Source organism: Hemicordylus capensis, chromosome 4 (genome assembly GCF_027244095.1).
Source record: "Hemicordylus capensis ecotype Gifberg chromosome 4, rHemCap1.1.pri, whole genome shotgun sequence".
NCBI classification, from domain to species: Eukaryota; Metazoa; Chordata; class Lepidosauria; order Squamata; family Cordylidae; genus Hemicordylus; species Hemicordylus capensis.
In genome coordinates this window covers 76,697,980-76,710,976 of record NC_069660.1, presented here as the reverse complement: position 1 = coordinate 76,710,976, position 12,997 = coordinate 76,697,980, and the positions used below count along the sequence as shown (strand labels likewise).

Genomic DNA, 12,997 nt, shown 5'->3' with positions numbered 1-12,997 from the left:
TGCAAAAGGCTTTAAGAAGCCTTTTCCCTGCCGCCCGCTCCCCGAACATAGCTGGCTTTGCAGCTACTTTTGGGGAAGGGGCGGCAGGCAAAAGGCTTCTTAAAGCCTTTTGCAGCAGCAGCAGCTCCGTTCGGTGAAGGGGCAGCAGGGAGATATCCTGCCTCCCCATAGCTAAAAGAAATACGGCCGCCGTGGTTGGAAAGCGCGGGACTCCCCCACCCTTAAAGCAACCCCCCACCCCAGTGCCGGACCGCAGCTCCGCGGTTCCGTGCACACCCCTAATGTACAGGTCAACATCGGTGGCGCATGACTTTCAGGATCTGAATGCACTGAAATCACTCCATCCAAGATAGCACACACACATCCCCAAATCCCCTCTCCAGATATACGCTAAGTGATTGAACATGGAACTTCTGTGAATAGAGGTTCCCCGATAAATAGAAAAAGCACACTCCATAAAGAACCATGGCAGACATTCAAACTAACCAAGTGGGTGTGCAACACTGCATGAGCACTCCAGGGTGGGTGCCATTTTCATCACTCCCCACTCCCCTCTGTAGCTAACTGTCTCCTGAAAATATATCCTTGAGGACTCTGGACGCCACAGTTGGTTACAGAGGGAAGGGGAGATATATGAAGAAAACCTCTCCCACCGAGTGCATGTTGCACATTTGCTGCACCATCACTTGGTTAGACTGGAAGTAAGCCCATGGCATTATGGGAAACCATGTAGAGTATTTCTGTTCCTATTGCCATCACTAGCTGACATCCAGACTAACATTTCGTATGCCAATCACCAAAGGAAGTGTGATTTGCCCCAACTCCTCCTCCCTTCTGCAGCCTTCTGTGCCTCCTAAAAATATGTCCCAGAAGGTCCTACAACACTCAGGGACATATTTTGAGGAGACACAGAAGGCTGTAGGAGGGAGGGATTGGTCAAAAAAAAAAATCACCCTATGTGCAAAATCTTATTTGGCACATGTGCCAGTCTGTATTTTCAGTCACTGTCACTATTTGTTAGCCTCTAAGATACCACAAGACTCTTTTTATTGGTGTGAGGCAATGGACTCACACACCCCTCTCATTGGTGCTACCACACTTATTCCATCCCTCATGGTCCTTGTAATTTATCACCCAGTGGTACCTGTATGTTACCATTTCCCCACAAGTTGAAAGGTACTGAATTAGCATCAATCTACTGTGGTGCTTCTGAAGTATGTATTGAGCATCTAGATAATGTGAACACTGCCTGTGAAATTTCATAATACCAGTAACAAAAAGTGGTTTCTTCTCTTTAGGACTTAATCTAGAATTGTGTTTTTGTTTTGTTTTTTTGGAACCAATATTCATAGCATCAAATTATAGAATAGAAGACAGATCAACTTCCCACCCACAGTTTGACGAAGTCATTTTTGACAGGGCCTGCTAGACAAATATTAGGTAAGCATATGAAGAATGTGGTTCTCATTATTATTATTTCTAAATGTTTTAACAGAAACATACGGTCCAACTATAATAAGCCTGGTTGCAACTGGGGGGAAACAGTGTGGCTCCATAACAGCTGCATATGCTTTACATTTTAACAAATCGTGGACTCCAAGCCAAGATGACAGACTTTAAGTGAGGCCCTGTATTCCTGCACATAAAATTTAAGTAACATACGAACTGTCTTGCTGGCTTTGAGTTGTGATCCAGTATATTGAAAGGACAGCTAAAGCCAGATGTCTAAGAAGAATGTCAAGAACCCACGGTGGGCAGATGTTGAATTACTCCCATTCTGAAAATTCTTTGGTGTACAAATAACAAATCCCTCTTTAAAAACCTTTCTACAATTCTGCATTTTTTCATGTAAAATTTATCCATTTAAAGGGCTCCGCCGATTAAATAAGTCTTAGTTGATTAATCGTGAGAGTTTAATCAATCCATTAAATTTGCATATAAATAAAGCAATAGTTTCTCCTTTTTTGCCTTTCCTCCTCTGAGAGACCCTTAATATGGGGTTAATAGTATTAACTTGGTGTACATCATCTTGGGCTCTATGCAAGGTGGTGACTGGCTTGTGTACTGGCTAGATCCTGTGAGGTGATGGGAAGAAAGGATATCAAGGACAGATTACAAGAGGGTCTAGCTAGCAGCAGAGCTTAAAAAACTTCATGGAGGATTTCATCCTGCAATGCAAACTGAGATTATTATGATAGATTATGATGATACACACATGGGTAGTGTGGGTAAGCACAATGGATAGCTCCTCAAAAGAAAACATTAGTGATTCTTACAAGCAGTGGATTCAAAGTGTTCCTCCCACCTCGCTTGATAAAGATACTTTCAGAACATCCAGAATGCTGAAATGTGACAGTTAGATGTGGCACATTGTCTAAGACATGACCGATAACAGGAATTTACTTCCCAGTTGTGGCCAGCATTCCAGCACAGAGCAAGTGTCTTTAGGTATTTCCCCCACCCTGTAACCCAGAGATTCAGCAGCCGAACAGCAGTTGGAGCACCTGAAAACTAGAGGGAACTTTGCAAACTCTTGCCCCCCCCCCATGTCTCTCGTATCTGCCACCAGGAGTCACAATGGACATCAACAGTCCAAGTGAAGGAGTTCCATTCCATAAGGGAACACAACATCTATACTGTCTGTTTTATTGTATCAAATACAATTAGCATCTAATAGTGTTTCAAAGAGATTAGCATAATAAGAACAGCTTAACTGACAAATAGAGTCTTCCCCAGATCATCCAAGTCTGAAATTATGTCACATAATTGCATAAACTGTAATTATTTGGAATTACCGTAGAATTCCTTAGACGGTATTAGATCCTTCAAATGGTCCATAAGCATTAGTTTCTGCACAGTAAAATGTCACTCTTGAAATGCATGGATACCAGGATGGCATTGGATTTGCTGTTTCAAAACAATCTCCTTACAGGAAACCAACACTTTTGAAACCCTCATGTTCCACTATGACCTTGGAACTCATCCAAGTTCCATCTCTTGACTGCATCATCTTTTTTCTGACCTTAGCATTTATCAATACTATGTCCAAATTCTATAGAGCCAGAAATACTGAAATCAGAATTAGGCAAACTAATCACATTATGTAACTTGGCTTAATTTTAAGAACACATCTTCCCTTGGCAAAGAAAGTGGATGGGGTCGAGGGGATGAACCACTTTGCCTCTTTAGTATTGCACAGAGAGATGTAATTGAAATTCCTAACATGTATTACCCTTTGTGGGTTCATTAGCTCACACGACAAAAGAAAAAGTTCTTGATAGTGACACTGTTTCTTTAATAAACAAGAGAAGCCACGTAAGGGGGACAGTGCATCAACAGCTGAATTTAATTGCAAAAAGTAAAAATTGGCCCCCATCCCCACATACAAATCTGACTTATTTACATTATTTACAGGCATTTCCCAAGTATTTACAAAAAGGCTGCAATATATTAATTTGTAGTTGTCTATAAAACTTTTCTTGAATTGCATATTTACATTCTTTCACAGCAATGAGAGATACATTTCCATAATTTCATGTTCACGCTTGTCCAATATATACAACACAATTTCCCTGTCACCCCTGAGCCATTATAATGTATAACAATGAACAATTTCACCTATGTTCGTTGCACAAATGACATTTAAAAAAATCATTTGTTCAAGCCTCAAAAGCAGCAGGAAAGTCCAGCATTCCCCACATGCAATAAAACAGTAACATTTTATATTTTTATCTAAAAAGCCGTCATGTTTAGTTTTCCCTGAACTACACATTTCCTCACATAAAATATACAAATAAGAGTCAAACACACTGAGATTTAAATGCCTTCTATTCATTTGTTGCAAAACAATGAATTTCTTGACACTTGTGATTTGGTCTTTGTGGACACTGAGCACCCAGCATCAACAGTGCAGTTCATGAGTCATAGGTGTCCTCACTATCAGGCAGAAAGGAAAGCCTGACCCCACCAGCCTTAATTCCCAGTGACAGTCCTGCTAAAATTACAGGATTGTCCCCTTTCCTTTCAGAACGAAAGTTCTCCTCCTAGAGAGATTAACATTGTCAGTATCTTTCCCAAAAGATGCTGTGAAGGTAAAGCCACTTGGCTCCTAGCTCCATCTGACGCTAGGTAAGTTACTACACAAACCTTTTGAAACTGAAGTCCAAATGTTACCATTTTGGAAAAAAAATGCCATGGTGATTTGAACACCAAACATCCATTACAGTGAAAAAAGTACTGGGTGTGCCTAGGCAGCTGGAAGAGTCTCTACTTGCATGTCTTGTGATCAATAAAGCCTCTCCACACCCCATTCACCTCTTCCTGCCATTATGTCATATCAATTCCATTCACCACGGCAGTGTGGTTTGCTCATAGGAAAGATATCTTATTACTAAGAAAAACTGGCAAGCGCGCTTTGTATCTTGGCTTGTGAATTTTAACTAGATGTGCCATCTCATGGCATCATGACAAGCCCCTCCTTGAGATCCTAGACACAAGATTTAGGAATACACTGTGAGCGGAGAAAGACATTGATCTTGGGAAATACTGCAACACAGCAGAAGAAAGAGTTTGCTTCTCCAAGAGAGGCAAAGAGAAAGCCAAGGTATACAGCAATGATTACACAGGCAACCCAGAACATTTTGTGCAGTTCAAGCAGTAGAGGACTGCAGAGGTGTGCCACATTTTAATAAGCCTGGAATTTGCTCTACTTCCTAGGGTTCTCACTCCCTACTGCATGTCTGTTGCCAAATTTCAGAAATTATTCCTTTCCAACTGTGCATCACAAACACCAATTACTTATGATATGCATTTGGTTTTAAGGCTGACTGGTCTGTAAGAAGGGTTTCTGACTCTTCATACTTTTTGAGTTAGATAATCAGTTTCACAGGCCCTACATTTTAATTCACAACAAACTATCTTCCTGAGGGTTCCCTCTCCATGCTAATTTACCAGGTTCATGCTAAAAGCAAAAAAATGACAACATACACTATCTGGCCAGCGCAGAAAGGGGTAGGGTCAGGTGGTAAAACATGCTTCAGAGTTCAGATTGCTAGCTGGCACTGCAGATCAGACAAGAAAAACTCTGATTTAATTAAAAGACTCTTAATCAGCTCAAAATCAGAGAACTTGGACATCTGATTCTGTTGAGCAATTACTTCTGCTTTTAATTCCTTGCAGCTGGGGGAAGGGAAGGAGAAAATGTACTGGAAATTTGAAAACAAATGATGTAAACTCCAAAGGGAATACGGCCTGGACATGTGCACAGCACCTCCTAGACACAGATCTGGAAATCTATGCAAAGACAAAGTGCACATGGAAAGCCAGTCCGTAAGCAGGACAGATGATCTCCTGTCCAACAAACTAACAATTTCCTGCTCTGCGGTTGAGGTTGGGAGAGAGAAGCCATTTTTATGGAAACACTTGTGCAGCACATGTGCAAGCTGGCCTACGAAACTCCTGTTCTCTTGAGATCATGAGGCCAATTCTGATTGATTTCCGTCCCCTTACTATTAAGCAGTTGGGATCACTAACTCAATTCCAAAAATGCAGACATTTCTCTACTAAACTAGAAAAGGTGTCCATACCTCTGTACATTTGAGGGTTTTTTAAAAAAATAAAAATCTTTGTATCTTAGTCAGCCAGATTTATGTTTTGGATTTGCTTGTTTTGCCGTACTCAGTAATGCAAATACCTTTTTTATTTTGCTTTGGCACAATACAGGGAGAACTGTACTCTGTGCATTGATCTACATTAGTAAAGGTTAATAGAGAAGGACTTGAAACCAAGACAAATTTGCTAGCTTCAAAGCGTAAATGTTTTAAAAAGCAGCCACAGTATAAAGAGATGTGAGACTCCCATTAATTGGTTCAGGACTAATAAAAAAGCAAACAGCACATATTTCCTACAGCACTTGCTATGATCAAATAACTTTTAAAAGGATATTGAACTCTGATGTAGTGGTTTATTTTTCTTTTGCAGACCTCAAGCAGACTTATAAACTGTGAGAATTTCCATTATGCAGAAAAGAAAAGGGGGGGAAATTAGGTGAGCAAACAGGAAGAGAAAGAGATCAGCCATCTGACCAAGGGAAATGTTGGAGAATGAGGCAGGTTAAATGCCAACCCTCCAAAAAAGTCAAAGCCTCCACAGCGGTGCCCCCCATTCACCCTTTAAATATATATATGCACCTCTAGCTTCATTGTCATAAGTTAGTCTCACAAGATAGCCCTCAAATAAGTTCTGCATGTTCGCAGAACAAAATATATTCAATTAAAACAAAGCAAAAAAGGTATTTTGTATATTTATACAACACCCAGGAGATGAAACCCCTATTCTGACAAGAGCCTTTAAATGCTGCAGTACAATTCATAATATTTCCAAACTAATTTTCTAACTAGAAAAACAGGTCACTTGGATTCCTTTCTTTAAAATGACCTCTATTTACAAATGAATAAGCTCTTGTTTCTCATTTGAAAAGTTGTATTGTTAACTTGTTTGAAAACAAAATAATCCCCAATAGCACATAAACATGTTAAAATGGACACCCCAGCCTCATTGCTGGGCTCTGACTTCAGCCTGACACATCTGCAAATTATCTTAACACAGCAGGAACCTAAAGATTCACCCTTGGGATGTACCACTACAACTGTAGACAACACATGCCTGAAACTGATCCTCTCCAAATGCACCAGACAACAGATGAGTTGACGAGCAGCTTGGAAAGAGCTCAAGCATAATCCACATGCATCCTAAAACATGGCTTAAGATGGAGAAAATACATTAACAAAACACAGGGGAAGAGAAGAGGGCAAACATGGCACAAGCTTGAAGAACTAACTATTCCAATCTTGCCCACAGTAATAAAAGTATCCATTCATCGTCACCTTGTTGGCTGGACAGCATTCAAGCAAAATTTGCATGGAAAGCTTTTGATATATAGTTTCCTAGATTCAAGTGAACATGACTACACAGACCAAGACTGTGACTGAGTCGGGTGCCCAATCTAGACCTCCCCACAAAAGGCCTGATTTCCAGAAGAACAGTGCTCAGCACTTCCTGAAGGAAAAGAGGTCAACCCTCTTAACAAAATGTATCAAGCAGCCAAATTATTAGTCACTTTAAAAAATCTTGAATTTGGCATTAAGCTGATCTAGTCCAGGGAAGTGGCAAGGATATGCATTTCAACATCCGTGAAAAAGAGATGGAAAAAGAAAGTTGCAAAGTGCTTTTCCTTGTCAGATATATGAACCCCACCTCAACCACACACATATAAAGAAAGATCATATAAAGCAACGCCAGCATTTTGTTAGAGAAAAATATGCATTGATTTTTTTTCACTAAAAAGACTAATGCCTGAATATTGTGTCATCAGAATATGGCAAAGTTGAAACAATTTGCAGCAGTCCTTGCATCCAAGCTGTAACATATAACTAGGCCATGAACAGACTTCTTCTGCAGTGAACAGTTGTGCCCACAGACGTCAGGTGACATTTTGGTACTTTGCTCCTTCTGCAGAAGGGACCCAGATACAAATCAAACAGCAGACCTGATAATAACTTTCCAGATGTCTAGAAAGTTGAATTTAAGTGAGAACTCCCTTTGCAGTGTCAAGCGGGCAATATTCACATATCTTGCCCTCAGAAACCTTTCCATCAGCATTCAAGGAGAAATCTATACAAAGCTAGAGGGAAATGGCTTCTCCAATTCCTACCCATACATTTGAGGAAAGCAAACATATTGGAGAAGAAGAGATGATGTCCTTTAAAGTGCACGGCCTCCCTCACTGCAGGTGTAGAATAGGGGAACCAAGTCCCTGGAAATTGTGGCTCTCTCACTTGTACTCTGCTTCTTTGTCTTTGATCCTGCAGTCATCTCACAATGCAATGGCTTTGTTCCTCAGAACTTTTAAGTGGCAGATCCATCACAAACAACAGTGGGTTCTGATCCCCTGGAGTTAAAGCTTGTTGTCCAATAATTTGTATCTGCAAAACCTTCAAAAGAAAAAAGAAAAAAGGGGGAACATGTTGGACATGTCTGTTCTGCACTACTTTTGGCGTTGTGGCCTTTTCTGTTTTTAACACAGAAGTGCAATGTTCTTGACAAACTCTTTCTTCCATGAATTAGTCTTATCTTTCAAAACTGTTTGTTTATACTGCTAGACTTGGTGTCAAGAGGCACTTCCTCCACCCTTCCATCTGTAATTAGGCTCTCTTAAATAATTAAAAAAAGAGGTGGGGTGTGGAAACCAAAATTCTCCAACTGTCCCCTTAGGGTGGTATCCTAGGTAATACCAAAGAAAAGCATTCTATCCCCATTTCTTGCCCACACCACTGATAACAGAAGTTATCATATTGCTTGTGGCATTTTATAGCTCAATCTTTTTTGTTAGAGCCCTAACTCTTTTAATCAAAACTCCCCAATAGCAATCATGCCACAAAAAAACTATTAGTCTTTAAGGTGCGACAGGACTGTTCTAGAATGTCATCACTTTATACAGAGAAGAAATATCCTTCTCTGTTTCTTTCCCAGTTCTACAGTTTCTTATTTGGCTTGTGGCAAAGAGTGAGGTAGTGCTTAATTACGTTAGGCATGGCATGGAGGTATTTAGTGGTATAGCAACATTCTGCAAGCCCTTCACCTAAATAGTTCTTTGCCTTCTTTACTCCTGCAATGCACTAAGCTGATCCCAGCAGCAAGGCATACAACTTAGAATATTTCGCTTGGCATAATTATCAAGAGCTGCAAGCTACAGCTTGCCTTTTTCCAGCACATCAGGTACAAGATACAGCACTTGAACAGATAGATCCCAGAATGCTCCATTTGCTTACAATATAACATCAACCAGGGCTGCAGTATCCATACTCACCCATATCCCCAGCTTCTAGCTCAACCATCAATGTCTTGCAATGCTCTCTGCATAACACAGAGGGGACAATATTCAAGGTAAGCTGACCACTTCCAACAACAAAAGTGCTCCGCAGCCTGTATGTCTGAAAAGCAGAGAAAGGGAGCTTCAGTTATCTCCAGAGTACTTTCAGAAAAACAAAAAAGCACCATTTCCCTATGAGAATTAAGACTGTGGAAGCAGATGCAGAAAAAATGCATACAGTAGGGCTGATCTATCTATATTATCAAAATTCAGAATAGCCTCCTTAATTATCATCATCTAAGCACCTTGCCATTTTAAAGCGGACTAGAGGCCTGATGCTATCAACAACAACAATAATTTATATACCACTTTTCAACAAAAGTTTTCAAAGTGGTTTACATAAATAATAAATAAATCCGTGTGTACATCATAGCCCTGTCCTCCAAAAGGAACATTTCATCCCAATAGTCAACTTTGGACAATGCAATATAGATTTATCCTCCCAACGGAGAGATCAGCCAGAATTAACTAGGGATGTGCACCGGACTGATCCGGGGCCATGGTAGAGGCCTCCGAACCGGTCTCGATTGGGGCCGGTCCGGTGGGGGAGGTATGTAGCTTTAAGGGCGGGGGGGTTGTGACATGGGCATAAGCCATGCCATTTTGTATGCAGAGCAAATGTGTATTGAAGCAAGTAGATGCTTCTCTCTAGCATTAGGCTAGAGCTAAGAGTAGGAACCCCCTCCTTAGGAATGTGTATTGGGCCTCACTGAGATAAGCCGTTAGTCGTTAATTAAAATCCAACAGCAACTGAAAGAGGCCCTAGCAGCCCTAGTAGATAAGATAAGTGAGCATACCAAAAGGAACTCAAGTCATTAGAAATTGAGCTTGTAGAAAAACTTGTAAACCATACGGAATGGAATTTTCCTGAACTTTTCTGGAAGTATGTAAATCTTTCTATATCATGATTGGATGAATGTAAATGCTGAGGGGTGGAGAAAAATCTTTATAAACTCTTGTTAGTCTGTAAGAGGCACGCTCCCTGGATTTTGGCCATGAGGCACCAGGGACGTCCTCAGCGCTGTGTAATAAATAAACCTTTTTGTTTCCTTCACCATCCCGGACTCAGTGTTGATTTCTCAGGTAACAGGGTAGTACTTACCCCTCCCGCCGCTTTCCCCCGTCCGGTGCTCGACTTTTTAGCAAAGTTTTTGGGGCGGCAGAGTTCCTCCCTGCCGCCCCTGCCCCCGTTGTTGCCCGGCAAAAAGGGAAGTTGAGTGCACGCATGTGCCCATTGCGGCACGCGCATGCCCATCACCACGCGTGCCACAACAGGCACATGCGTGCACTCAACTTCCCTTTTTGCCGGGCAAAGACAGGGGCAGGGGCGGCAGGGAGGAACGCTGCCACCCCAAAAACTTTGCTAAAAAGTTGAGCACCGGACGGGGGAAAGCGGCGAGAGGGGTAAGTACTACCCCCCCGCCCTTAAAGCTACATACCCCCCAGTGCCAGACTGCGCCTCCATGGTTCCGTGCACATCCCTAGAATTAACCCAGTTTTGCAGAACATGTAGCTGAGGATCTCAGAGAAAAATGCACAAGATCTCAGAAGTGTGATGGAAAAGTGAACTAAAAGGGGTCCAATACACTGGTGTATGTGAAAGAGAAAGGGAAAGAGAAAGAGAAAGGTGAAGTTTCATTATTCTTCTAACTCAAACAATTGAATGCTGCTGTTTACTGATGGGGGTGCCAACACAAACACAGTTTTGAGAGTTATTGTCTTAAGCCAGTCTAAGAAACCACTCTTACAAGTGTACTGACTAATGATACTTGCTATCTTACTAGTGGTAAAAAGGAAACTGATACACATCAGCTGTGGTGGTGCAGCAGGGAAGCAGCTTGCCTAAGGAGCAAGAGGCTGTTAGTTCCAATCCCCGCCGGTGTGCTTCTCAGACTAGTAAATATATATTTGTAGTCACCTATATTGGGCAGCAGCGATATAGGAAGGTGCTGGAGGCGGATGCTCACTTCAGTGACAATGGCAAAGGCATCATCTCATACTGCATGAGAGGAAGGCAATGGTAAACCACTCCTGTACTCTACCAAGAAAACCACATGGCTCTGTTGTCGCCAGGAGTCGACACCGACTCGACAGCACAATCTTTCCTTTTTCTTTGTACACACACAAAAATTATTCTTTATGAACTCACTACAAAACAGATAATCAGGAAACACATAATACTTGATGCTTCACTTTTGAAAATTTACAGGACATCTCCACTCCTCTACCTTCCACAATGTGTGCAATACAAAAGGGGAAAGCATCCTTGAACACTTACTTTATCTTGAAGCCTTGGGTGACTCACTAGAAAACAGCTTTCCAGAGAAACAGTCTTTGGGAACAGCAGTGAAGAGAAGGCAGGGAACATCTCATGCAGAACCTGAGTTTTGTTCAGAGGTTTTTGCCTATGGAGTATTTTAGAATACCAGAATGTATTTAGCATTTTACAACATTCTATCTAGTATCAAATTGCTTCAAAAGACTTTCATCCCTGTCATCCTGATGAAATATTATTGCTTCCATTTTGCAGAAGTGATTTTTTAAAAGTAGAATTTTTAAAAGGTGATTTTCTTTTTTTTTTTTAAGTAGGATATATAATTTTGCCAGAGCTTGGATTCGAGATTGGGACTCCTTGAGCTAAGTTCATATCACCTGACCTCCCCCAAGAGAATAATGCAGTCAGGGAACTAAAAGGCTGATGCAACAATAAAAAATAAATATTTTTTAAAACCTCTCTCCAAAAGAAAAAAAAAGTGAAATACATTTCAAAAATGAATTGCTGAAGCAGGGAAATGAAGAAAGGCGTCATCTTGTCCAATATTAACGAAAACCACATGGGAAAGGCTTTGGGAATCCCAACCTATTCACCATTCCAGGAAAAGGGAGGGCAAGGACACATTTTAGAAATCCCAGTGAGGGGACCTGTCATGATTCATATTTTGATATCCTGCACCCAAACTGTCTATCACAAGTTCATAAAGTGAGAATAGCACTGAATGCTAGAGAACAGCGTATTCTACAAATATGGAATGCCCAAGTATGACAGAACAGAACATCGTTACATGGCTACATACACACAACCACATTATCTCTTCCAACTCAGTTCTGAGAAAGGTACCAATTGAAGGGCTCATCACCTGCGTCTGTATGTGTTGGGGAGGGGCTTGAGGAGAACACCTACTGTATGGATGTCATCAAATGATGCTAAAAAATTATTGCAGTGGAAGATTTAGCCCTCACACAGAATGCCAAAAAGCAAGCAAGCACTCTTGTTCTGACCCAAGAAGCTTTACATTAGAGACTCCAGGCATTTGGAGAAAAATGAAATGAAATTTGGACTAAAAAATAAAGCCACTTATAGTGGCTTTATAGAGAGATTTAGACTCTAGAGGACACATTTGCAGATGACATGTGACCGATCTGTAGTAAAACATCTACTGAAATGGCAGTTAAGCAACTAGTTGTAATTCCCAACCCTGCCACCATCCTGCAGCTATCTTATTAACAGCAGCCTCTGAAGTAAAAGATTTAAAGATAGTGACCTTGGTTTAATTGTTCCTTTTGAAAATGTACTTCTGGAGAGGAATGTGCAAAACCAGACTCCAGAATTGTCTAGAATAATACATTTCTCAATATTTGATGGTAGATTTCTAGAGGAAGGGAAAGCTGGCAACCCTTGTCCTGCTGCTGCTAGGTGGAGCCCCCTCTGGCTTGACTGCTGAATGTCTGCTTCCATCTGCTCCACCCGCTGCAGGTACCACCAAGCTCCTCCATAAAGAGACCAACTTGGGGCAGGGTTGTGAGCCCTCCTGGCCAAGTGGGTAACAGCCAGTGGACTGCAGCAATGAGAGGGATGCACAAGTACTGGGTGGAGTACAGAGCAGGAGCACTGATGACAACAGCTCTCCCCATACCTGGCCTGAGGGTTTTAGCAGCTATATAGAGCCTATCAGATTAGAGTATTGCCTCTGCTTTAATAGGAGGAAGTTTTTATTTTTTGTCATTATTGCTCTTCTCAATATGTGTCTGGGGAGCGTGTTATTTTGGAGGAGGCCCTTCCAATTGAGG

At 41.3% G+C, this 12,997-nt stretch overlaps 1 protein-coding gene across 8 annotated transcripts in view; it reads right to left on the bottom strand.

Moving 5' to 3' along the window:
- Window positions 1-3,278: 3,278 nt before the first annotated feature.
- C4H6orf89 (chromosome 4 C6orf89 homolog) overlaps window positions 3,279-12,997 on the bottom strand; it is a 49,465-nt gene continuing 39,746 nt past the window's right edge. For all 8 annotated transcript variants that reach the window (XM_053243569.1, XM_053243568.1, XM_053243574.1 and 5 more), the window contains exons 6-8: window positions 11,208-11,334; window positions 8,867-8,990; window positions 3,279-7,991 (exon numbers count right to left, since the gene is read on the bottom strand). In XM_053243569.1, the coding sequence (XP_053099544.1) occupies window positions 7,906-7,991; window positions 8,867-8,990; window positions 11,208-11,334 (337 nt within the window). In that variant the 3' untranslated portion in view covers window positions 3,279-7,905. The remainder of the gene's footprint in view (window positions 7,992-8,866; window positions 8,991-11,207; window positions 11,335-12,997) is intronic.